This window comes from Haliotis asinina, chromosome 12, assembly GCF_037392515.1.
Source record: "Haliotis asinina isolate JCU_RB_2024 chromosome 12, JCU_Hal_asi_v2, whole genome shotgun sequence".
In the NCBI taxonomy this organism is placed as follows: domain Eukaryota; kingdom Metazoa; phylum Mollusca; class Gastropoda; order Lepetellida; family Haliotidae; genus Haliotis; species Haliotis asinina.
The window spans coordinates 45,447,205-45,475,065 of NC_090291.1; the positions used below are offsets into that span (position 1 = coordinate 45,447,205).

At 36.0% G+C, this 27,861-nt stretch overlaps 1 protein-coding gene across 2 annotated transcripts in view; it reads left to right on the plus strand.

The window, feature by feature from the left end:
* Window positions 1-27,861, plus strand: part of LOC137258897 (apoptotic chromatin condensation inducer in the nucleus-like) — a 55,680-nt gene that overhangs the window by 8,193 nt on the left and 19,626 nt on the right. Inside the window, exons 5-6 of one of the 2 annotated variants that reach the window (XM_067796593.1) lie at window positions 14,858-15,049; window positions 16,289-16,430. In XM_067796593.1, coding sequence (XP_067652694.1) covers window positions 14,858-15,049; window positions 16,289-16,430 — 334 coding nt within the window. The remainder of the gene's footprint in view (window positions 1-14,857; window positions 15,050-16,288; window positions 16,431-27,861) is intronic. The other variant, XM_067796594.1, reaches the window with a different exon arrangement.

Sequence of the window (27,861 nt, forward strand, 5' to 3'; positions counted from 1 at the left end):
TGCAGCTAAAATACTATTACCATGATACAAAATGGGACCCTTAATAAATATCACTCAAAACTCTAAACATTGTGACCCAATAATTATCACCTAATCAATATTAATACAGATTACAGAAAACACACTGAGCTGGCATCTCTTCACCTACTGCGAAACAGTACTTTTTGTCCACATCTCATGTTTATAGCATGTAGGAAAACAAGGGAAGGGAAGTCTTTACTCTGCGATACAGTTCAATACAGAATAAATCAAGGTATTAGCTATGCTGCTGTTTGTACTGATTATGAAAGAACTTTAGAATCAGACAGGACAGCTAATTTTGCCACTCTGCCATTTGAACTAGGCTCAACAAAAACCTGCAGAAGGGAATGTGGGACAGGTGCGTTTTTTCCTTAAAGATAGTGAGTTCAATTTGGGCAGTGGCATTGTGGTTGTTATCATTCTTGCACACCACAGGCAGCTTCGGCCCGTTACAGATGAAATTCCCTGAAGAACAATCTAATCCACTGTTATTGTTACCAAAATATCTCAGTTGGAATAAGTACTTGCTGTATATCCAACAAGCCAGGTATTGAAGGTATTCAGCCACATTGCCATCTCATTATATTAGCTAGTAAAAGCAGATGTCTCATTGTCATGTGTCCCAGATACTGGGACATGCTTGACGATTGAGTGGTCAGACTCGCTGACTTGTTGTCATGTTCCATTTGCATAGACCAGTGCTCATGCTATTGATCACTGTATTGTCCAGTCCAGACTCAATTTGGATGAGTGAGGAGTTAAATAATAAATAAATAAATAAACAAACAACCAACCTAGGTACCGACACAATTTTCTACATGGTAGAAGAAATATTGACAGGGTTGTTCCTTGAAGGTGTCAAGTCCTTATATTTCATATATGTTCTCTGTTTTACGATGTTTCACTCAACAGTTACTGTGACTATTTAAGGGTATATTGAATCTGATTTTAGAATGCATTATGTTAGATAGACAGATAAAAGAATTTCCACATAAGCCGTTGATTCAGCTTGTTTGATGATTGTGTGAGTAGCCTCACCGAAATATCGCTCATTGTAATAATGGAGAACTTCTATAGCCATGAAACTCACCCTAATGCCAATGACTGAGAGGCCAAAACAGGAAGTTAAACCATAGATGTAAATCCTAAAAACTATTATCTGAAGTTGAATGGACAGTTTGGGTCGCTTCTGTTTCCTTATGTTCAAAGTTCAATTTACACAAGTTCCTGGTTGGATTTTTCATTATATCATATTAAACACGGAAGGTTATGAAACTGATACTTGAAAGCGTACAGAAATGCTGTCAAGGAATAAAGTTCTTATTTGATCTTAAATATGGCTGCATGGTGGTCATATTGAAAATGTCATATATGCCCAGTAATCAGGCATTTCTGTAATTCTTATATAAATGTATTTGATAAATGAGAATTAAAAAAAATATACTGCTAATAAATTGAAAAGCAGGCAAACAAATTGAAAAACAGTATTAACCTTCTAAGTTCTATCAGTAAAATATGTCTTTAAAAATTATTTCTTACAAACATTTGTATTCATTCATTTATCCTGCTGAAAAATTGTCTTGGTACAAAAATCTACAATCATTTGTCAGTAAAGCCACATACTTGGGGAAATCCATTTTAATTTATGTTTTAAGAATTGATTTCAATATTTTTGTATTTACACAAGCAGAAATATGAGTTTCACAAATGTGTTTGTCAATAAATGCAAATTACTCCCCAGTCAGTTCTGTAAAAGAGATGTGTTGACATTAACAACTATGTTGACTGTTTTTTATCATTGACAGACAAATCCTCCAGCAGACATCTTTTTGTGTCGTGCAGTGTAGTAATGTGTTATTAGACCCTAGCTTATATTTACGCTTTTTCCGAAAGAAACTCAAGTTACACGATTTTTAGGTTGTCAGGAAACAGTAATGTATCTGTTTGCCTGGCATTTTATGTCTCTGTATGGGAACGTAAACACCAAATAAATTCCATGATTTGTGTATTAAATGACACTGACTCACAAGCAAGAATTGGTTTCATGCAAATTCTCCCTAATATTTATGGTATGGGACAAGTGTACAACTTGTACACTAGTTTTGCTACACCACACTATAACCTCTGCTGTTGTAGCCTTGTTGGTAAACAACTTTGATATATGATGTTGCACCATGTTGACAATGACGAAAGGATTGATACCAGGATGAATTAGGATAAGCCTCAAGCTGTTTTCTCTCAACATCTGAAAGCTTACAAAATGTAAGACACATTGTATTTGTATATATTTACAGACTGCAAAAAATGTGTATCAGTTGAACCAACTGTAGATCTAGGAATAATTTTTGTTTGAATTTTTTTGATGTTGTATTGTGGATTATTGTTATCTCCACTTAAAAATGATAAAATTTGAAGCCAAGGAAATATGTATGTGCTGTGTGATGGTGGATGCACAATGATATTCATTTAACCAAATTCTTTTCTAGAAATAATTGAATAAATTACTAAATCCATTAGTGGTTCAGTATGCTGCAACATTTAATACATTTATTTCCAGTAAAGTAACCGAAAAGAAATTTTAGTATTTACAAAGGTAAGACCTTGTAATAGTATGTTGATGATATTATGACATCAATGAGAAAAACACGACCTCCCAGCCTACTGATAGTCAAATTTACATTTATTCATATTAGACCCCATTTAATTTTATATATTTATTGATGTTTTGTAACACATGTAGCTGGAAAAACGTAACAGTAATGGGATTTGTTCTACATTGAAATGGTATACATTTATTCTGAATATATGAAAATAGTGGACAGATCAAGAGTACATTCATCCTCCATATCTAAGCCACAGGTAAGACAATACATGTTTATGAGATCAAAGGAGTTCTTTCTTGTGGCTCAAGACTGGCATTAGAAAAATATGAATGTTTCGTATTTTGGCTAGAGAGAATCAGACTGGGTATGTGACATGTGTGCTGTCTTGTAGTATGACGTTCAGACCAGATATTCCTGGGGAACATTATTGCTATGTCGCCTTACTAACACCTGTGATATTACTAGCGTGCTTTTGACGAGATAAATATGCACATCTGTGATATTGTCATAGTGCACTTAAATATGCATATTCATCTTGTGAAGTTACAAATATCATTTACTTGTTTCATATTTTGGATTTGAGCTTAGCACAGACATGTAAAGCGCAGAAACAATTAGCCACTTGCTGAGAGCAGTTGGACAAGTGGTTTGAGGACACAATACAGACGTTATTATAATTACATAACAAAGCCAATTACTGCAACATTGTAGTGTAATCAGTAGTATTTGTACTCAGCTGACACAAATGTCAGTAAGAAGCTGTGTTCAGGGGAATGAGTTTGGATTCACACAGTGCTGTGCAGTAAATCACTATCGTGGTTACTTTTGCATTATATTTTGATGGCTTACAGATCTTTTGCATTCCATTTTCCTCATGCATGTTGGGTCATTAAGATGTAAAAGATGTAACTAAATATGTTTTGTCACATTTGTCATATTTGGGTTTGATGGGTTTTTTTAAACTAAAGCATATAGTGTTTTACATGTTCATTATTCATTTACTGTTGTCAGGGAAGACTTTATCTTTATGAGGTGTATGGAGTGCAGAGTTTCTGAATAAGTTGACACCTCTTTGTAGCAGTGTTGTTCAAGCCGGTAGACGATGGATGACACTGCTACAAAAAGATGTACATCAGCCCGTGTTACTTCAGGAAGAAGTTTACAAAATATTTATCTTAACACCGTGTTAAGTGTTAAGTGAACAAAATATCATTTTTGTTATTACAAAGATTGTAATGCTCACTATCAACTGACATGTAAACAAAATGGCGTCTGAATCTTGGCTGGATTTTTACAATCAGTGAAACATATTCTAACAAGCTTAAAACTGCTATAAAAATGGTTAATTATGTTTAAGTTGAGTGGGCAAATGATACAAATGATTATGAAATAAATATCAAAGCAGTGATAGTTAGTAAAATAAATAGATAGAAAGTACATAGGGAACTCAAAAAACAGCAAATTGAACAATTTTTCATGGACTGTGTGCACATTTTGATGTCATATGGTGGAGAGTCTGGCTTTTCCAGTGGCACTGGGTAATAGTTTTTCCAAATTATGACGTCATACAGTGGAGAGTTTGTCATATCCAGTGGCAGTGGGTAAGATTTTTTTCCAGAAACTGGTTTATGAATCATCGACCAATAAAATTAAAGCATTTTACATGAAGGTAAGATAAAGGTAACTTAGCAAAACATCATAAAGTAATTACTAATTGATTTTTGATGAATATTGGAGAAATAACTTTTGAGTCAAAATGCCAAAAATGTTTAAAAGAAATTGACATATTTTACATCATTGGTTACTGATGACATATTTATGCTTGGAAACCAGCAAAATTGCATCAGGTATGTAATTTAGAAGCTGTCAGTGAATGAAGATGTATCTTTGTGTATTATGTAAGTAGATATAACAATACTTCATCACATTAGTTTATGTGTGGATGTTGTTGGTGATACTATTTTTATATTGATTATCATTAAAAATTCTTATCTCAAGAATGGTTCACTGGATTTTCTCCATAGAGCAACTATAGAGCAAGATATCATGAGAGACTGACTTGTCATCTTTTTGTTGACATTTAACTTCATCTTAAATTACAACCTTCACTCTCATTACTTTCAAAGTTTGATTTGATAATTTGCAGTGGGGGATTTTGTCACCTTAGTGGCAATGGTTGTTGATCTTTCTCGTGAGCTCTATTTCTGTGACACCTACACCCTCCTGTATGCATTCTTACACTCTCTGGATAATCATATTTTAGCCAGGCCTATCCACCTCATCATTGATTTTAAATAGATCTGGTTGTTGAAGTGGTCCTTCCCCATTTTGTAAGATTTACTATGTCTTGACTATGTGATTTGTCCTGTGGACATCATTTGATATAAGTGTTTTGATATTACATGTTTGAGTGTAGATGCTGCTACTACTGTCTTGTTTGCAAGAAAGACGTTAGCTGAGCTAGCTCATATTTCTCTTCACATGTTCAAAGAGCTGATTGAGCTAAGATCAAGCAGTGAAATTTTATGATAATTGTTTGTATTTACAAATGTTTGCACATACACCATTACTTACTGTTCCCCAGACAGTAAATGACACATACATGCTAACAACTGGCGGACAATTTGAAGGTCTTTCAGCAGATGCATATGAGTGAAACCTGAAGTGAAGTGTATCAAAAGAACAAACTTAACTTTTTTTTTGCCAAAAATATTGACTGTTTTGACATCTGCTGTGCTATTCAGGGTAGTGGGTGGCCTAGTGGTTAATGCGTTTGGTTGTCATGCTGAAGGCCCATTTCTGATGTTCTCACTGTGATATTGCTAGACTATCACTAGAAGCAATGTATATCTAAACTCACTCATTAACAGTGTTAATTAAGTTGAATACTTTCATAATGGTGCCATATCAGACCTGGAATGGAAAAAGGTGTGTGTTGAGTGTATGACATGTAATATCTAAAAGGATTACACATGGAAAATGGTACAAGAGCAGTGACTAAATCATCAGCAGGTTTTGTTTAAAAGCTATTGATGCATTTAAAGAAGAACTACTGAAGGGGTTTCATTTTTGAAGATCACTTGTAGGTGAATGAGGTAATTTTGACCTTTGTTTCAGTATGGTTCAGGGAAGCCTATGTCTGTTTTGTTTTAAAGACATGGAACATCTGTTCACTTGTCAGAAAATAATGAACATTGTATTTTGGCTGAACATCTGCTTCTGCCCCAGGTGTCACCCTACTTACCCTTTGACCAGGATTATTGGAGATAAATACACCACTTACACAGATCACTAGTCGATTGAACAACTTAATGTGGCCAATTGATATGGAAGAGCGCAAAAAAGACTCCCAGTTCCAATGTCTTTGACTTATTATACAAAGGAGAGGAAGGAAACCAGATATACATTACGTTGTGTACAGAATTAAGGGCTATGTTGGTGAACAACTCAGAGATGTCATGGACAGGTCACCACAGGGATTGGAGGATAATGTATTGTCTCATAATACACCTAATTATATTGCCTCATGCATGGTTTGTACAAATAGGTTTGTAAGAATACAACAGATACTGAAAGCATTTATCTACTTTCATCAACATTATCAAAATAAACAACTGAACAAACCTTCCATGTAAACAGACCTAGATCCATCCAGAAATGCTGAAGGGATGTTTTGTTGAAGATGATGAGACACACCATAGACTAATACTTCAGACTCTCAAGGAAATAGATGTCTGTTTCATAGATCATAGTGTCACACAGCTGCTGGGTAGCAATTATATGCACATGCTGAGTCATAACGGCTGGTAAAATGAACCAAACCAGGGAATGACACCAGAGAATGGCTGAGGTGCTATACTTACAGGAACAACATTTAGATGAGCAGACGTAAAAGTAAGAATTGAAATCACAGTTAAAAAAGGGACCAATGTCACAGATGGAAACACCCTTTTTTAACTGACACCAATTTTCGAAAAGCACACGACAGCATTTGTCTCACTACTGACAGAGAAATTATTATTCTAGGATATAATCAGGATTCTGAACTAATTGCTCTTGACAAATTGATAAACAACATTATTTCTTGAAACATTTTTTTGGGGAAAGTTCATATTTTCCTCATTTTGTAGGTATTTAAAAATTGCAGTTAATATCGTAATGTAAAAACTAAGCATCTAGTTCTCCTTACATTTAGATCTCCTTATTCTCTGAGCAGATGAACTTAAGTGCACTTAACCTTAACGATTACCAGTATATACAGCCATATCAGAGCTTGTGTCAAGTGTTTTACTGATTTCATTTCCTGACATTAGGGAATTGTTTTCAATACATTTTTTACAATTTTGTCAGTTTTGTGACCAAAAAATGTTTAGTTTCCTTTTCACACTTTTGGAGCCTCCGTCAACATTCTCTGAACTTAATGGTCAGTGCCGGAAACATTTTCAACTAGATTCCAAATGTTGCTATCAGAACCATTTTTTGTAGAGTCTTATGTGGACTATTATCAGCTGAGAATATTTCTAGACTTTGGCTTCAGTTTTGTGGCTGAAGTCATCTAAGTGAATAGGAAATCTACATGCTCAGAACACAAATGTTCATTTATATCTCGACAGTCTGGAGGTTATTCATTAAAAGTGTATCACGTTTCTGGAAGTAGCTGTTAAGGAAAGGTGATCTGTAGCAAATAAACAGTCCTGTCTAAGCTGCAGTTAAATCCACCGACTGAAGAAACTATGTGTCCTGTAAAACACTGGAATCAATAGCATATCAATGGCAGCCATGCCAGGATAATGTAGAACTTCCAAAGTTAAAGGCTTACTGAAAGAATCATCACAAGGATATCAGCCTATTTTATTTAAGAAGCATGGTGTGTTTTTCCCTGCATCTGGAAGCCTGAACGAAGAAGGAATTATTACAGCAGTGCCATATTCACCACATTAAGCGCCATGCTCCATTGAACAAAATCTGTCCTTACTGTTAAAACCAGTCTGTAATATGTGAGCACTGCTACAAAGACAGAAAATCTACACATGCAAGTCAATATTTTCATGTTTTATTTCTTTTTAAAACATGTATTTCACAGAATACAGTGTGTTCTGGATTTCCATGTAACAATTGTTGAAAATTGTTTGTTTCAGTGTCATTTGACATATTTTGCGTGTGCGTGTGCGTGTGCGTGTGCGTGTGTGTAGAGAAAGTTTGAAAAGGTTATCCAATGCACCATGTGTATTCAGTCTTTATATTAATGTATTACACACATGCAAAGATTTATCAATGATTACCAATGTTTTTCTAGGTTATTTCATTGTTGCATGAATAATGTACATAATATGATGTCCAGACTGCATATTTCACTAACAAGTTACAGATTAGTTACATTCATTCATTAATGTGTGTGTCATTTTTGGAATGGAATTAATTGCAGTTGGTACATGCCTTAGTGAAAAAAGACTTGATAATATTGCCTAAGAATATTAAGATGTTTATTGACAGTGCAGCTTGTAGACCTCAAGCAGAATTTCCATTCCTTTCCCAACCAGATCTTAATGGACAAGGGGTGGCTGGGGGAGCCTAGTGGCTAAAGCATTTGCTCATATGTCAAAGACCTGGGTTCAGTTCCCTCAATGGGCACAGTGTGTGAAGCCCATATCTGGTGTCACCTCCAACCCACCCACCCACTGTGATATTGCTGGAATATTGCTAAAATCGGCGTAAAACCATACTCAAAAAACAAATGGACAAAACGTATATTTTCCCGATTCTTCTGAGTTTCTTTGCAACAAAGTATCAGAAGGTTATTCCTTCTTTAATGAAACAGGAAGGGTATTGAATTGTTTGAACATTTGAGAACCTATTGCCGCTTCCTTGTAGCCTTAATCTTGACAAAAGATTTAATTTGATCACATATCACTTGTGTCTTTTGCTTATCATTTTGTGTTACTTTCAACAGACACTGTAACAAATTACTTGAATCAAAAGAACATTACTTAAGCACATGGTTAGATTGCACAGTCTCCTTTAACATGAGTATTGAAACCTTAATTCTGTGGTCTGTAAAGATCTCCACCACAAATTGATTTCTTTCTGTCAATTTGAATAAAAAATACATGAACTGGTTCTGTACCTCCTGCAGTGTAAATGTCAGATGTAACACTATCCTGTTTATTTGAGGAGGGAAAAATTATTGATTTTCCTGATTTAGCAGCGTGAGTTTACAGTGTCCCAATGTTCCAAACACTCTCATGGCTATTCGAATAGCTCCCTAAAGCAGTTCTTGTCATAAATAGATGAACTGTAGTATTCCTTAGTGGGTCACATCAACAGTTAACAACACACAGATCATAACTGTGTATTTGAGATCCTGTTATACTGAGATACGTTAAATGATATCGTGTGACCTCTGTTGGATAACTAGATTAAAAGGTTGGAAATTGAGTCTTAAGTTGAAAAGGTCCACCATAACACTTCCCTGTGTTAGGTCTTTTGTGTTGTACAGTTGCGATCTAGTTTGGTCAGTTTGTGTTTCTTCATCCAAGTAACTTATACAGCTGGAAATGGCACACTGCATTGGAAAAATGTATATTCCATGACACAGTATTTTCAATTTAATCAGTCAAAAGTTAGTTCTGTTGACAGAAGAGTAATATGTGTATATGAAAATATGGTAATATTTTTAAGAAACTTATGTGTGTACAACCATTTTGTATCATACATACAGCAAGAAACATCAAAATCCACAGACCCAAGAATCAAACAGCAAATGCCACACATGTAGGTACATGTGACAAAATACATCATTGTAGACCTATGATTACTGTGACAACCTGGAGTAAAACACATAGGCTTGTTATACAACAGTACAGAGCACCTGCTGTGTGATATAGACAATAGTAACTTACCAGGCCTCTAAACTTGCACAGATTGCTGCCAGGAATGAAAGTTTATGATAGAAAGGGTAGCAGCCCGACTGTTGAAAGTAGGATTTGCTTAAGGCGAGCCGCCCACCTGTAATCCGACACCCCGATCTTTTACACAGCTGCATTGCACATTGATGTCTCCTAAAGGTCAATCCTGCTTGTTCCAGAGCTGCATCATACATATATTGAAAGCATTACCTGACAAAAGAAGGTCCTTGTCTATGTTGGATAAATAATGTATGCATTGTGTTCACATGCTTCCTGTGGAAACATAATGGGAAGGTTTGTGGAAATAGTGATATCCATTCACAGCTCAAAATGTCAAGTACATAGTGAATATTTATTTCCATCATCAGTTCCTTTGAAACGAAGACAACATATGCAGTGTAGGAAAGATGTAGAAAATCTAGCCTGTCCACAGTCCTGCCAAAATCTAGCCTGTCCTCCAAATATTAATAAAACACCATTTCAAGACTTAAAACTGGTTTGTTTTATTTTAAAGCTATCATTTAATAAGCACACACAGCTTGGACTGTTAAATCTCTCCTAGAGGAATCATCTGGTTACATTACAGAACTAATCATCAGACAAGTCATCAACATCTACATCACCGACCCGACATGAGGACGGACTAGATTCTTTTTCAACCTGTCCACCACAAAATACACTCATTTCAGACGTTGGGATGGGCTATCTTTCCTACTGACATATGCTATATAAAAAGATAGATTCTGGAATATGCTGCTTTGAAATATTTACAGCGATAAGAATTCCTTTGCTTTAAAAAGTAACCTGAGGGTGAATCAAGTCAAGGAACTATAAAATAGGGGGAAATAGTTTATAATTTTTGTTCTGTCAGATTTAACATATTATTGTGGATATAGAACGGAAAACAAACATGGATTTGTAGAATAATAGTCAGTATAATCTTTGTTAGATATTATTCTCACTTTGCATACTTACGCTTTACATCCAAGACAGTAACTGTGAGATGTCTTGTGGTGTGGATTGACCATGACCATACTTATGTTTTAAATCCAAGACTCTACACTGGCAGATATCGGATGTGGGGGGTCTGCTTATGCACGAAACATACCATTTTGAAACTGATTCTTTGGGTCAAGTTAGGCTGTTGGCTTATACACAGGTCAGCTCATAAATGATAATATACTGTAGACATATTTTTTTTCTTTTTTTCAAAACAGTTTCTGCCACTTCCAGTTTCACAGAAAAAGTAACAATATTCATTAGATTTTGGAATTTTTGACTGAGGATTATTATGTCAGATAAAACTAGTTGGCCCACTCTCTCCATTGATTCCATCACTCACTTCCTCCCTCACTCCTCACCACCAACTCACCCGCTCACCATTCCCCCCCCCCCCCTTCCCTCACACACACACACACACTCTTTTCACCTCCTCCCCTTTACTCACCGCCACCTTCAACTCTCCCACTCAATCACCATTTCCCCACTCACTAAACCAGCATTCCCCACCCACCCACTCACCATCCCCCATCAACTCACTCACTATTCCTTACTCACTCAACAACTCTACCACTCACTATCTCACTTTCCATCCACTCTATCACTCATTTCCTCCCTCTCCTCTTTCTTCACTCACCCCCTCACTCACTCAGGCTGACATCAAGTTCCAGAATCCCGTAAGTGATGAAGGTTTTGAGCACGTTGAGGAAGTACGCTGAGCGAGCTGATAAAATGGACCAATGAAACATCAGCACGTGTTTTCATTTAAACACAGAACTCACCCTTTATGTCATGAAATCTGTTAAGCTGTAGAAAAATGTCATCTTTCAACTGAATTTAATTTTCTTCGAATTCTTAGGTGAAATATGTTTGACCTTGATAATTGTGTAGAATTGCACTTGCTGTAAAACTTGTGGCATGCTTGGCAAGGATTTTACAAGAGGTGGTGGGGTAGCCAAATGGTTCACTTGTCACACCAGCGACCCAGGTTCAATTCCTTACATGGCCAAGATGTGAGAAGCCCATTTCTGGTGTGCTCCGCCATGATATTGCTGGAATATTACTAAAGCTGAGTGAAGCTAAACTCGTGCTCACTGGATTTTACACAATGCAGGATTGTTTCTTGCTGTGGAAAACACATTTATTCACTTTAAGTGTTAATATGAAATATTTCACTTTTGTTCAGTGATGTTTACTACAGTTGTGCAGGTAATGTTTTTTTATTTTATTATTATTCACGGCTTGTATTTCCTTAAAATAATTGTTTGGAAACCCTCTGTTCCAAAGAAATTGTGTGAGGTCAGTATGCAACCCTGAATCAATGCCTCATTGTACATGTGACACACAGGCATTTTAATAACTAAAAAGCATGTAAGATGAGGTTTATTGAGGGGCCACATAACAGTAATAGATTTTTCCTCCAATTTTCTCAGAGGTGTGAACTTGAAGGCATTTTATTTTTTGTGTGTAAGAGAGGGATACTATGTATGGAAGGGGTGTTTGACAAAGTGTCCAAGGTATCTCTGAACATTGTCTACAGGTGGGGTAGCCTAGTGGTTAAGGTGTTGGCTTGAATGCCCACATGGATAATTTGTGTGAAGGCCATTTCTGGTGTTCTCCGCCATGATGTTGCTGGAATATTGCTAAAAGCAGCATAAAACCAAACCCAGTCAGTCGACAAATGTGATTCACTTAAAATGTGTGATGATGGTCACAATGTTTTGTCAAGTTAAGAAAAAGAGGAACATGAATGGAAATTTTCTTTGAGAGTGTTTGGGGACAGTAAATTATGTTTAGTACTGATCATGAAATTTAACAAGCTCTTAATCTGATATTTTGGCCTTTGCAGAATAGGCTATTCAATAAGTTTCTTTACACAAGACAATTAGATTTTTAATTATTTTAAGATTAAGAGGCATTGTATTGACAACAACAAAAATATGGTTAAATGAAACACAAAAACAGTTCAGTGGAACCAAAGTCCTTATGTGGATGGGAAAAGCACTGGGCTGAAACCATTTTCATTGCCTTAATTTTTTAATCAATACACTTCCTGCCTTCTGGTGGGTAGTACTGTCAATAATTGTTTTTGAACTCTGCTGTCTATGGTAATCAGCTTTGTTTCACTCCTCACGTTGACAACTGAGAAATAGCATTGTCATGTGGTTACTAGGAGCTCCATGTCCTGGCACAGTCAGTACCCAGCCTGGAAACACCAAGCTAATTTGCATATCTGTTGACCAGACTTTTCTCTTGTTTGCAGACATATGCACTGAACGCGGAGAGTCTGAGAGTACTAGCCTATTGCAAGATTTTATGTGCATGATTTTTACGTAAATGTGATGTTGTCACCCGGAAACCAGTGTTCTAAGTCCACTTTTGACAAAATGTGTTGGTGTGCTCGGGTAGGCTTTAGATCATAATCTGTTACTCTAGCAACGTTTTACAGAGCTTTATTGCTTTGAAAGTGCCTTTTCAAAAGCAAACTTTGTTCTATCTCCATCTAAAACCACATCTTGTTACTTTTCGAGTGTTCTGTCAACTGCCCAAGGAGCAAGCACAATTTCATCATTTGAGATTTACCAATTATAAAGTGATTTTCATCATGGTAATGGAACATTTAACTCTGTTCTTATTTCTGCTTTATTTCATTGAATATAGTCTTCATGAAAGTAATTGTATAAAAGTATAAAAAAAAGGTTTAAACGACAAAAATGCAACCTGGTAAAAAGGAATAGCTAGCAATATCTATATAATTATGATTTTTGGCTGTGTTTTCAACACTTAGTACACTTTGGTTTTTAGAAAAATCATGATTTTGGGGGGTCAAGTGTTCTATCTCCAATCATTTTCCGAGAATTTTTTATTCATTATAATATACTGAGCTTATAATTTTCCATTTTCTGATACTGATCTTTTGATCTGTTTAACCAATGTAAAACAAATGATAAATATAATATGGAAATAGTCTGTCTCATTTCCAGGACATATGTTAGTGAATGTTTTTATATACATTCAGTGAACTGTGTAAGATGACCAGTGATAGAGGAGAAGCACAGTTCATTTTCACCTGTTTTCAGTTTCAATGGTCATTTAATAAACTTTCAGAATGGTGGATGTGGATGTGTGCGAGCATACACACTCACTTTCTCTCTCTCTCTCTCTCTCTGCAACCTGTGAAGGTCCCTGGGTAGAATAGGCCTTCAGCAACCCATGCTTGCCATAAAAGGCGACTATGCTTGTTGTAAGAAGCGACTAACGGGATCAGGTGGTCAGACTTGCTGTCTTGGTTGACACATGACATTGTGCTCATGCTGTTGGTCACTGGACTGTCGGGTCCAGACTCGATTATTTACAGACCGCTGCCATATAGCTGGAATATTGCTGAGTGCGGCGTAAAACTAAACTCACTCACTCTCTCTGCAGGATCTGACTCTGTGTTGCAAAATCAGCCGAGGTTATATTATGTTTGGGAGTATATCAACATTTAGGTTATTATACAATACCCATAGAAAATTTAGAATTAAAATATTTATGATAACTGTAAATCAAATCAAACTTGATGAAATGTGACTGAGCAATTTGTGTATATGTCAATGCCTATCAATTTATTTTTCATATCAGTCAAATCTGGGCTTCAACTTCCATAAACTAACTTAAGATGACTATTTAAGTCAATTACTGTTAATTTCATTCCTTATTTCTGGATAATAACTGCGACTAGGGGAAGTTTTTATTCATGGCCAGAACTCATAATGAAAAAATGGCACTACTTGTTCAAGAAATATCACAGACTGTTCAAAACTAACTCTACACTCCTTGGGTTTCATCCCCTAATCACTGACCCCTAAACTGCAATGTGTTTCACAGGGATTTTGAGCGAGCTAGCAAATGAAAAACAAAAAAATTATCATCATGCATTCACATGGAGACATGGAGATGTTTTAAAGCAAACACTTAGTTGACACACAATGCACATTATTTACGTAAATAGTAACATACATAACGTAACTGAGATACATAACATTCGACTCTGAAAATATGTCAGTTCATTTTTTTAAACAAAAATCTCTGATTCTGACTTAACATTGGTTCCTAAAAATATCAGAACCAACATCATTAATGTTCTTTGAAAACATAAACCAAAATTGACAAAGCTATTTCGGTCTGGGGACATGCTTTTCATCCGGGTTGTTTTTCTTTTTTCGAACCAGTCTGCTGCTTGCTACTCATTGACAAGTTTTGTCAATGAAAATATCAAACAACACACCAGTTTATTACTTGTCTACTATTATCTAGTGGTATTTATCGGTGGCTGTTTCATTTCAGAAGAAAAGAAACACCGTGAAGAAAGTACAACAGCTGACGAATCTTCAGCAGACGAAACGCATTTGGCAGGTAAACCGGAAGTAGTCTCTCCGGATGTGACGTCGAAAGAGGTCAAGGCCGTTGGGAACGCACCTGCCGCGTCTGAGACAGCCATGGGCAGAAAGCGGAGTATATCAAAATCTTCAGACAAAAGTAAGCATATTACACTTGAAGTACATTTGACTGTCTAGCAACAAGTAGCAATGGCATGTATGTGTTGTATCTTCCTTCTTTGAAGTAGTCGGTTTGTGCCTGTGTTTGACTTGCTTGTGTCACGTGTTTATGTGCTAGACAATAACTGGAGCCCCCTTCGTGCATAATGGCCGATCGCTATTTGCTCATCAAAGTTGTCAGTCACGACCGTGACAGTAAGCACTCTTCCAGGGACACATTTGTGAAGTTATTAAATTTGAGGGCCAAGTATACTGGTTGTTCTTAGATCTGTAGAAGTTGATGGTCGGTGTTATATTTTCACATATACGCCTTTGTGAAATAATGCGAACGTTGCATGTCTGAGAATTTGGAAGAATGTTCGTCATCCATTTCGGCACGACAAACCCTTACCTCCAGGTTTTGCATTTGATATTTAATAGTTGCATTTGTTGGTATAACTAAGTATTTTTAAATATTCGTTTAGTATTAATTTTGCGATTTAGTTGTTGTGACGACTAATGTTCAAGTTATTGGCCAGAAATCTGCAAACAATTCACGGCAATTGGCCATTTTATTTTCTTAACTGAGACGCTTAAAGTGGAAATGAAAAGTAATGATTCTTTGGTCTTACTCTGTTTGCCTTAACTTCAATCTTTTATGTTAGACACTTCATATTGCATGAAATGTAATAAGTGAAGATAAATACCCATGCACATGAGGACTTTTTTCTAGTTAATGAGATCGTTGTCAATTTCACATTACTTAAAGTTAAAAGGGACTTAGAACTCTTTAATATTGTTAGGTATGCAGAAATATGTAGAGGATTGATGTGAAAAACAACCCACTGACTCCAGTGAGACAGGATTTTTCAGTGTACTGAAATTTTGAAAAAGAAATAAAATATCATTTGGAATTAAAGTAATTATAACTTCTCACAGTACAGTACCTCACACTTTTGCACAGGATTTTTGCATTTCCTGTCTAATGAGAAAGGGAAGCTTTTCGAAGTATATGTTTTGTCTTGTGATACTGTACTTTTGTTTTGATCTATCTGTAAAAGACAGTAACATTGTTGCATATTTATTTTTTTGGTTCTTGCAACTTCTAATTGCCAATCCAAGACTTGCAGTTGATATCTGGAATTAAGAACTGCTCTCTTCAGCAGTAAATAGTATTAAATACGTATAATTAACTATATTGATAGAATGTCAAATGGTAAATTTGCAACCTCTTTTTCAGATGAAAAGGCACTTAAGGTACAGAAAGATGCGGATTCCAATGGGAAGAATGCCGAAGCGAAAAAGGCACGAAAGTCTCGATCAAGATCCAGGTCAGGATCTGAAGAAAGATCCAGATCACGATCGAGATCATTATCTTCTAGGTAAAATGCTTTGACAACACATTCTCTGGTATCACTTACGTACTGAAAGCATGCTACAAATCATTAAGTGAAGGATTCATCCAGTATGTTCACAAAATGTAAAATCTGAGTTCTGAACCTTTAATTTGCCCTGTATCTAATATGCTTTAGACATTGGTGCCTTTTACTGTATATTTTAACCAGATTCTTTTTTAAAAGATATTTTACAATCAACCGCTGTTTTAAACGATAATCACCTTGATTGAAAATTTAACTTGTCACCTGTCAGACCTGTGTGTAAGGACCAAAGTTGCTCATTTGGATTTTGAATGTTCAGAGGAAAGAAAGGCCTTGATTTATGATTTGTATCATGCATTTATATGACAGTAAACCTTGCAAAGCCATGGAGATTTTCACTTTGTTAACAACCTGGTGCATTTTATTTTTGTATTTCAAGCTCTGGATAGAATGAGTGGCATGTCTGTTAGAAAATCTGATTGGATGGGATGGTGTTGTGGGCAGACATGTTCTTGTGGTTTGGATATTTGTATCTTTGGGTTAACTAGTGAAAAAATAAGGAATTAAATTTACAGTACATGTACTGTGTTTTGGTATTTCTCTTCATTCCTGTTCTTATTTTGATGACTTCACATTATATAGTTAATTGCATTGGTATTGCTGGCAAAAGCTGGTCAAGGGATAAATCAAACTACATTTGATAGACTGAACTTGTAGATGCACTTGACTCTGAATAAACATCAAAGCTTTGGCCATATGTAGCAATTATTTGAAACATTATTTCAGGAAATAACTTTCAGAAATCTGTTTTACATAGTGCTTCTGTTGGTTATGCTGTCTATTATCCCAAGCTATATTTAGAGTTAGCATAAGTAGCTGATAAGTTTGGATTCAAGTTACTGCTAATGACAACAAACAATTGTGAAAATTCCTGAATTTTACGTGATATCAAACCCATATGGGTCAGTTTTGTTTCATCAAAACATACTTGAAATTTAAGTGTTACTACTCCATTTTCATATTTTGCCAAAAGCATTTTTGATTATAACTGGTACAAAGTTGCAATAATTGATAGCTATTTCACTTGTTTATCAAGCAGGATACGTCTTTGTGCTGTGAAATTTTGCATATATGCCATGATTTAAACTGGCTTGAATACTTAATCATCACACAAAGCTGAACCATTTTTGTAGTTTTCACGTGACATATGATTTTTAATCTATGTCGATATACGACATAGAGATCAATAATCGTTAACTAGCATTAGGAATTGGTTGAAATCTCACAAGTAATGATCTATTTACTGCCAACAAACAATCATTGAAAACAGTGGTTAGTGTCATTTTTCAGAGGCTCCTATCCACCTATCCAGGTTGTTATTCCTGATAGTATAACATGATGCAACTTGCCACTTTTAAAGTATTGACTAATATATCATGAATATAAGCTTCGTGTCGTGTTCAAGAAATATTCAGTCATGACTTTTCAGTTGGTGTATCGAGTTTTCTAAGAGATAAACACGTTTTCAGGCCCTGACATCTTTCAAGATATGTTCCATCATCAAGTGTTTCAAACACAAACAGAAGTTCCAAAATCGTTTGCGTTCGATTATGAGAAAATGTGATCAATTGTTTGGTCATTTGGTCACTGTGACCAATCTTTGATTATTTCAATTTTGTTGGAACACCACTATCATCAAGTAAATGTTAATAATTGTCTATAAATACTGAAGTAACTTTGAAGAAGAATTCCTAAGTCTGTGGTGCATGGGTTACCAGCAAAGCAGCTTTCTGAACGTATTCAAAGCAGCCCATGGATAAAGACCTAACTTCATATATTTTTCTTGAAGGGCATTTAGAAGTGGACTGCATAAAAAAAGCAATATTCATGGATGTCAGCTTTTTTATAGTGAATAACACAAAAAGGACTTGACATCCATAAATCTTACTTTTTCTGTATTTTTTTGACTAAATTCAGACCTTTTCATCATAAGTTCATGTGAGATTTTCTTGACAACACATATATCATCTTGGTAACCATTGATAATTCTATTCATTGACAGTATTTCTGACTATTGGTCTTTTTCACCAGTGTTAACATGCATATTCATAAGTATTTAAAATTTTTTTGTTTGCTTCCATTAAACATGCCTGTGGAAAAAGTTCAGAGGCTTTGTAGTATGGTGACATTAACTTTCATATTCCATTGATCTTAGTGCTTCATTTAGTTTCTTGAAAATGTCCCAGGAAAAATGTATGACCAAAAAAGAAATGCCAAATCCATTTTTATTTTGATTGTTTACTAGATGCTTCCATTTGTGTGTTACCATGTTACTTGTGTTAACTAGTCTGTTATTGATGTTTTTGTCATTTAACAGTTCCAAATGTTCAAGATGCTTTGATGTTTGGTAAGAACTTAGTTTGGTTCGAAGCGTGTTGCACAATCTTACTTGATTATTGTTCTTAGAGGTAGTTCTTGCTGCATTAAGTAAGCATTTGTTGTTTGATAATGATTTAGAAAACAGTTCTTGAAAGTGTGCCAATGTCATCTTCCATTGACATATCTGTATATTTTTAGGCCAGTGTTTTCTATAGTCAAGACAGTCCATTTTTCCCCCACAGGTCTGTTTAGGTCCATTTTAAGTATACATGGAGAAGAACATTGGCTTAAGATAATTTGTCAATTTTATTATGGTAGTTGAAATAATATGACAGGACACTGTTGTGCATTGCAGTTTTGTTTACATCTTGTGAATATTGTCATTTGGTCAGAAATAGTTGGTTTGACTAATTAGCAGTGTTTCATTGGTTTATGAATAATACAAGAACAAGAGAAAGACTGCCGGGTGTTTCCGACAAGATTCAGCCCTATGTTTGGTTCCCAAATTTTCCATGAATGGCTCATTAGTCACACTGACTATCTTTGACAAACCAAATCATTGATATAAATATTTGATCATACATTGTGTAAAATATTCATCCTTGAAAACTGGACTCAGTTGCTTGAAATCGGCAGTCATTGTACATGGCCCATTTGCCTTCTAGCATCACTTGTAGCTGACTTTGTAATCTTCACTTTCACCTAAAGACATTTCGCTGTGTGTCCTCATGTACTAGATATGTAGTCAGCCATCTTAGTATCATCATTGTCATAAATTTGGAATTCACAGAATAAATTTATTCAATGCTATGTTTGGACTGTTTGTTTTCCTTTCATTATTGGAAGTGAATGCAATCGGCACAACTTTCTCTTGTTCTTGTTGGTGTAGTGGTGTTCTTGATGGTTGGTTAAACTAGTAATATTGTCTCACAATGGGGTTTAATTAGGTTCAACATATCACAATCCAAATCATGTGAAAACGAACGCTAAATGAATCCAGCTATCGCCAGTATTACAGGTAAGTTATTTCCTTATGTTCTGAGAAGCACAACTTTGACATATTTGCTTCTTATTTGGGGATTGTTGCTATCAACACAACGACCACACTTCATTCACAAACTGAATCAAGATGACTGAAGATATGCTTTGTGATTAGATTTGACTGAGGCATTTGTCAGGTTTGTGACACCTCCAGTGTAAGTGATAGCATATCCATGGTTGGCAGCCAAGCTGACAGAATTTGTCATCACCCTGTAGACTGACGATACAGCTTGGCACCATGGCGTCCAGCCAGAATATTTCCATCGAGGTAAAGAAGTTCATTTGTGGATATTGTCATGCAGATATAACCAGTAATTCTTTTGTCAATGGATATTTAGAATGTTGTAATTATTAGAGAACTTGTAAATAATTATTGCTTACAATCAAAATACATGTATTTAATGTTGTCACCAATTTTGATTTTCCCCATTTTATTTTCTAATTCATGATTTTTTTTGTAACTGGTACTGTCATGCAGTGAAATGACCTCATGCAAACCCCCACCCCCCCAAAAAAAAAAAAAAAAACCCCACTGGAAATGTAGTTAAGCAGAAAATGTGCTGAAAACTTTAACTATGTGCCGAGCTTTACGCTGTTGAGTGTTCATAAATATTGGTCAAATTTAATGTTTAGTTTACTTCATTCAAGTGTGTTCTAAAACACCAGGATTCTGATGAATCAAAAATGGTTTAGTTTTTTTAATCGATAATTATTTTAACCCATTTTGGAATGATTTTCGATTATTTTCGATCATCACAACACCACTTGGGAACTGGGTTAGTACCCCAGGTGTATGCTGCAGGGTTTAATTTTGTACAGTTGCCTGACTATTGGAACCTGTAAAATGACTGATGAATTTGGTTCATATCATTGGTGCGATTGTGCTTGTCATGGGAGGTGACGAACATGATTGGGTGGTCATACTTGCTGACTGGGTTGTCATTGGTTCCCATTTTCACAGATTGATGCTCATGCTGTTGATCACTGAATAGTCTGATACAGATTCGATTTTATTTTCAGACCACTGCCACATAGCTGGGATATTGCTGAGGGTGGTGTCAAACTAAACTCACCAGAAACACAACTGAAGAAAATGTACAACTCACGATATTTTACGCATTGGCAGGAACAAACAAATTATTAATAAAATAGTCATTTCACTCTGCAGAGAGAGTTTTCTCTGTTTCATTGTTTTTATGATCTGTGGGGCCGCGCCATATAGCTGGAATATTGCTGAGTGTGGTATAAAACGAACTGGCTCACTACGATCAGTGGACTACATGACATAAATATTTATCATGTGATAGAACCTGTGAAGATCCGGGTTTCCATGCTTGTGAAAAGATGCAACCAAAGCAGTTGGGTGGTCAGGCTCTCTGAGTGGGTTTATGTTGTACCCCAATTGCATAGATTGGTGTTCATGCTATTGATCCCTGGATTGTGTTCTCGAGATCCAATATCATTATTTATTGACAGTTGCCATGTAGCTGTAATATTGCTGAGTACTGCCTAATACTAAACTCGCTCATGTTGTGAAAGTGATTTAACCTCGTTCAGGTCTTGTCTTTAGCGCAAATATGTTAAGTGGACAAGTCATACTCATGAATTCACCCAGGCACAGAAAGGCAAGGAGTGACATGCTCTAGTTTGAAACTACTGAAATGCTCCAGTCAGTCAGCACTTACCAGTCTGTGTTGTATATCATCCCTTCCTCACTAATTGTTCTCAAGACCTCTTACAGCAAATTGCAAACATCACCAATCAGTAGTCAAATTTTGCAAAAATGATATCCACACCTAGTGTATTGACTTTAGCCTAAGACATTGCTTCATATATTTTGTGTTAATCAGTGTTAAATACTAGCTGATGTGTGTTCAGTTTGATTTCAGACACTGGTCTGAAGCTCTAGTCAAGTAATATTTCACCAGGTCTACTTAGATCAAAGTGTAGTGCATGCACTAAGACTATTAAAAGCTACTGAAAATAATGCCAAATTACAATTTGAGGTATTAGACTGAACATTATTGGCTTACCTTGTGTTTTGTTTCTTTTTAAGTCCTGGCAACCAAATGCTTTAGTGGTTATTAGTAGGTTGTCACCTTCAGCTTTTAAGCTATATGTTGGCTGCCTCTCAAGGGATAAGAGCAATGATCCATCCAGATCAAGTCATTAATTAAGGCTCCTTGTATAGTCGTATGAAAAACCTTTAGGAAGCAGGTTGGAGCGGAATCCTTTCCTGACAATCAGAACACTGCCAAGTGATGAAGTGTCTTTTGTTATTAATAAACTGTTGTTTGCACTGGAGTTGAATAAAAAAAACTGCTGTAAGGGACAAGTAACCAATAAGTAGGTGTTGACTCAAGAATCACTGCCAATAGTGGTCTATGCGTACAATGTGTGACGCCCATTTGTGGTGTCCCTGACATGATATTGCTAGAATATTGCTAGAATATTGCTAGTGCCCTAAAACATCACTCGCACACTCACTCATTCACTCACTGCCAATTGACAATAGATTTCTTCTCTAGGGTGTATGGGTGTTGAGAGGATGTCCATAGTTTGTAGGCCAAATGTCCATTGCCCACTTGTGACTTCATTGTTGAGTAATATTTCTCTATTTTTACTGCATTGTGTATCTTGTCATCCAAGAAACCAGATAAATATTAGTCAAGCAAATGGACAATTTTCAGAAATGACTTATTGACACCATTGTGTGTGATGCACTTAAGAATATGACACTTGCATGTGTGGCTTGTGATCAGCATAGTCACTATGTCACCATGGTCTCATTCTCTATTCTCTTTATCATTTTCCATCTCTGCCAAGCGCCGTTCAAGTATCTGGGCCCTTATTCTCGAAACGTTCGTAGCCCTAAGAATTCTTAACTTTGATCGTAGCCAGTGTGTTAAGAATGGGCTTAAGAAGTTTGTAGGGCTATGAACTTTTCGAGAATAGCTAGCCTGGTGCAGTGGCACAATGCCCGTATTGGAATCTGTTCACGTTCTGTTACAACACGCTTCAGACTTGTCTTTTAAAATAATGAAGTCTTAATATCTGAGAACAGAAATATGTTACCTGTGCCTCTAACATATTAGTTAATTAACTCAATACATTTTCCATTTGCCTTGTAAACAAAGGCAGCTAATTTAGAGTTTCCTGTCCATCAGCACGTCCATAGGGGTTGGCCAAAAATATGCCTATGTAAAGTGTTCAGTAAAAAATGTAGGATGTATCATTAATCAGTAGTGACAAGTAACTTCACTGGCAGTCATCTTGTGATAACTTTTGTCCTCTTTAAAGGGTTTCGTGTAGAAGGTAAAAATGCTATTGGATCAATGTAAATAGCTCTATTTGATCTGTTGAAATAACGTTTACAGACACTGAAAGTGTCCTTGCACAGACAGCCTTTTTGTTTGAATGATCTATTGTCAAATATCTAGGCTGAAAATCATCTTCTGTATGAAAATATAAGCTATGTTGTCCTGTGTATTTCTGGAATGTTGCTAACGGTGGTGTAAATCCATGCTCACTCACTCACTCGAGATCCTTAAGAGTGTTGATTATCGTAATGGCGGTAGCCTAGTGCTTGAAGCATTTGCTCATCACACTAAACCTGCGGATTTTATCTCCACATGGGAACAACAGGTACCAGTTGTTATATGAGAGGTATCATCAAAATATCAACCAAGTTGTGCCAAAAAATTTGACTGTCAATTTTAAATTTTGATGAAGTGGCAGAGCCCACTTACTTCATAGTTGTTTGCTGTCTCTTGAGTCCAAGTGATGCAAACTCTCTACACTGATCTTTCAACCTAATTCAGTACATATTTCTTGTTAGATGAATTATTCATTCACTAAGGTGTGGTACCTGCCAATGATATAACACACAACTGCGCAAAGCCATATCAGCATTCATTGGCAGTTCTCACTTGCTGACCACATGGAGCATTGGGTTTGCATTAAATTGCCAATGTTTGTACCTGTTTTGAAAAAATGCATATCAGCATGTTGGCGGAACCTCCTAACCGTGAATATTTCTTGTTGAAACTTGCTGTAGTGAACCGAAAGTCACATGTAAGTAGAGCCATCTTTCGATGTAGATCTCAAGGGATCGTTGACAGTGAACTTTTTGTCAAATGTTTATTGATAAATATCTGAGAAGTAACATTAAGCAGAAACATCTGACAGGAATCATCATGTTTGATATCACTGGTGAGTGATGACACATTTATGCATGGACTACAAACAAAATGTTTGGGGCATAATTTAGAGTCTGTTCCCAACTTACGACAGCTTTATTGTTTATATTTCATCACAATAGGTTATATACAATAACAACGCAAATTTCATTTAAAAAGTGGTCGATAATTCTTCCCATAATCAATATTTTCAAGTATCAATTTGTTTGCCAACCCTAGTTATAAAGTAGCCCAACTCAAGGGACATTTAGAATTAGTAAAAGCATTTATTTTGCTTTCAAAGAACACTGGGAATGCAATGACAAGGGGACCATGGGGTAACAGCGAGTAATGAGGTAGCCAAGTGGTTAAGGTGTTCTCTCATGATGCCATACACCTGGGTTGATTCCCTTAATGGTTACGATATGTGAAGCCCATTTCTGGTGTCCCCTAATGTGATATTGCAGGAATAATGCAATAATAATGAACTTGCTCAGTCACTCACTCACTCATGATGACACTTGTTCAAATTGTGTTAGTTTGTGAAAACAGATTTTGTATGTTGCAGTGATTTTTGATTTAAAAGGATTTTGTGGCTATCATTTAATGAATTATGTATCTTCAAGTAATCATTTACATACAAGTTTCACTGGAATATCATGTTCCGTTTATGAAGATCACTCAAACCTTGTTCATGATATATTCATTAAGTTGTATATGAAGATCAAAGGTCTAATTCTTGTAGTACATATATAACTACATGTAGTAGTAAGGTTGCATACATTTTTATCTAAGGGAGGTGGTGTAGCCATTGGTTGAAAACATTTGCTCGTCACACCGAAGGTTTGAGTTCAATTCCCCATGTAGGTACAATATGTGATGTCCATTTCTGGTGTTCCCTCCTCATAATATTGCTAAAATATTGATTAAAGTGGCATAAAACCACACTCCCGTTGGGATTTAGCATTTCAGTTGTCAAGTGTTGATCATTTTGATATGCCCATAGATATTATTGATAAATTGTATTCATGTATTGATAGTATTCATGGGGTTGTGGGGTGGTTGTTTTGAACAATGATAAATGCCCATTGGAATGATATTTATGGTGGGGCAAGCCTAGTGGTTAAAATGTTTGACTGTCACACCAAATAACCGTTTTTCAAATCCCCATATGAGTACAATGTGTGAAGCCCATTTTTGGTATCCCCTGCTTTGATATTCCTTCGATATTTCTTAAAGAAATAATTAACCAAACTCACTTAGTTTTCATGCAGGCTCATGGAAAATATTTTCATGAAACAGCAGTGTCCCTCATCACTCATTTCTTCTTCTAGATTAAATATTTCCAAGTGTTTATCTGCTTTTCATGCCATCCATATGTCACATGTATAACAAGATTTGGGAGGTGAAGGTGCCTTGTTCAGGTGAATGTAAGTGTAGTAATGTAAAGTACTTCCGAGAGCATGGTGTTCATCTGTCTTTGTTGTATCTCTCACACTCACGTGTTTTGCATAAAAACACCTGACCTAGTTGTATACCAGTAAGTTGACTGGAAATGTGTTAAGTTGTGAATGGTGCGTGGAGATATTTCCATGCAGTGACTGCTTGTCTGTCAGTGTACATTGTTCAGCCAGCCGAACATAGGTGTGCACCTGCTGTGAGGGAAACTGGAACAATGTTTTATTTTGGAAATGAAAGAGATTTATGTTCAGTAATTACATTGTTTGCATTCTTGTAATGGGGTTGAATTTGTCAGTCCATTGCTTATGATATTAAAAAGTTACCAGCTTAAGAAGAAAAATCCTGGAATGGACTAGTTACGCTGGCATGTTCAGCAATGAATAGACAAGGGGTGTCACAGTATGTAACCATGTATTGTATGTGAATCTTTGTCAAGACGTGTCAGTGTCTTGTTTCATTCTGTAATACATAACATTCATTCACATGCACACACACACTGTTAAATAGCGATAATGTTGATGTAATAAGAGGAAAAGTTCAAGTTTCCTGATACATAACTAGACACAGACACATGTTCATTCACACCAAATACAACTGCTGTAGGTTTTATGCCTCAGAGGAAACTTGTTCAACAAGGTGCACTATAATACTAACTTTATTGTTATTTATTATGATCCCACTCCTTATAAATAAAAAGTTTGGAAAATAATAACCAAAAATGTCATCTGTGACACTAGTCATCTGTTTTCACCTGATGAAGTAAACTTGGCTCTGATATTCATACTCATCACTTGCTGACAATTTTGGTGTTTCCAAAAGATAAATTGATTCCAAAATCTCTAACCATACCACTCTCAAAATAAACGTTGAATAGTATTTTTTTTCAGAGCTATATAAAGCGCACTGCTCATCTTCCGATTTGTTTGTCATTTACAAAAGTACAACTAATAGTTGTCAGTCTCTTTTGTGCAATCCTGCGATGGAAACCATGGTAGTTTTGAGTGTTTTGGGAGCTGTTAAATTTCCAGATAATTTTTGTTTGTTTTGGATTTCTTAATGCAAATGATAAATTAAATTGATTAAAGAGTGATCAGTATCATTACCAGGCCTAATGTTTGCTGGCATTTGAGTGAAGTATTCATGTATGAATATAATCTGATCTGGTGTGTTCCTTGGCCATGTGAACTTCTACAAATCCAACATTCCTTCACACCATAACAATATGAATCGACAGTCATTTCTAGAACTATTTCCCCTTCCTTTTAATGATTAAGGTTAATAATGAAGTTTATCCTTTTGAAGATCAAGAACAAGGTTCCAATCACCTGCTGCTTTATTAAAAGCAATCAATCCCTTTGCACAAATGTAATTATCTCCTTTATTTCACCTTGAGAAAATGTGTATCATGTAACATATAAAGACAGTGTGTCTTGGAATGGTAAAAATTTCTCATCCCTACATTGTTTTGAGGATTAGGGCCCAAAGTATCATACTTTACTTGTTTTCCCATCATCTTATCAAAGGATTTGGAAGAAGATGAATACCAGTATGTCAGCATGCATAGGTAAACACTACAACTGTTACCAGCATCAGCACAGAATTCTGAAATGTTTTGCCATTGCACACTCTCTCACCCATATTCATGACGAAGCGTAACACTAAAAAGACAAAATAGAGAAATAAGCACATTAAGTTTCAAGATTTACCCAATAACACTGAGGAGAAATATCGTCAGGTTTGTTGAATTCTATACTAAGAAAGGCCACAGCCAGTTCCATATAAATCAACAATGTTGTGTTCACTTGTCACGCCAAATACTTTGGTTCACTTCCCCCATAGGCACAATGTGTGAAGCCCATTACTGATGTCCCCCACTGTGATACTGCTGGAAATATTTGAAGTTCTCAACCCAAAAAGAATGCATCAAAGTTTACCTTAGACTTGAACAGAATAACAACAGTCAACTGGGTGTAACAGATCATGTAAAGAGCACAAATTTACATAGATCCACCAGGCCTTAAACATTTATTCCTTCTTGTGTTGACACAAAACCAATAAGAATAGAACACTTCTTCACACAAAACACAAGAAACCAGAAATGTAGTCACATATATCTAGCTGAGATACGTTGGCCCTGGTTTTCAGGTGTAGCCATAATTCTGAACGAGTCTCGATTTGTTTCCATGGTTTCAAGTCTTATTCCAGAGTTTTCCATAGTCAGTGAAGTGTTTTCCTGATGCTTATCTGCCAGAGTTTTAGTCTTATTTGGTCCATAAGAATGGCATTCACCCTTTGGCCAGCAAGACTTTCTTGTGGTGTGTGAGGTGATGTGGATTCTCTAGTCATGGCCTGATGCCATGAGCACTAAAACAATA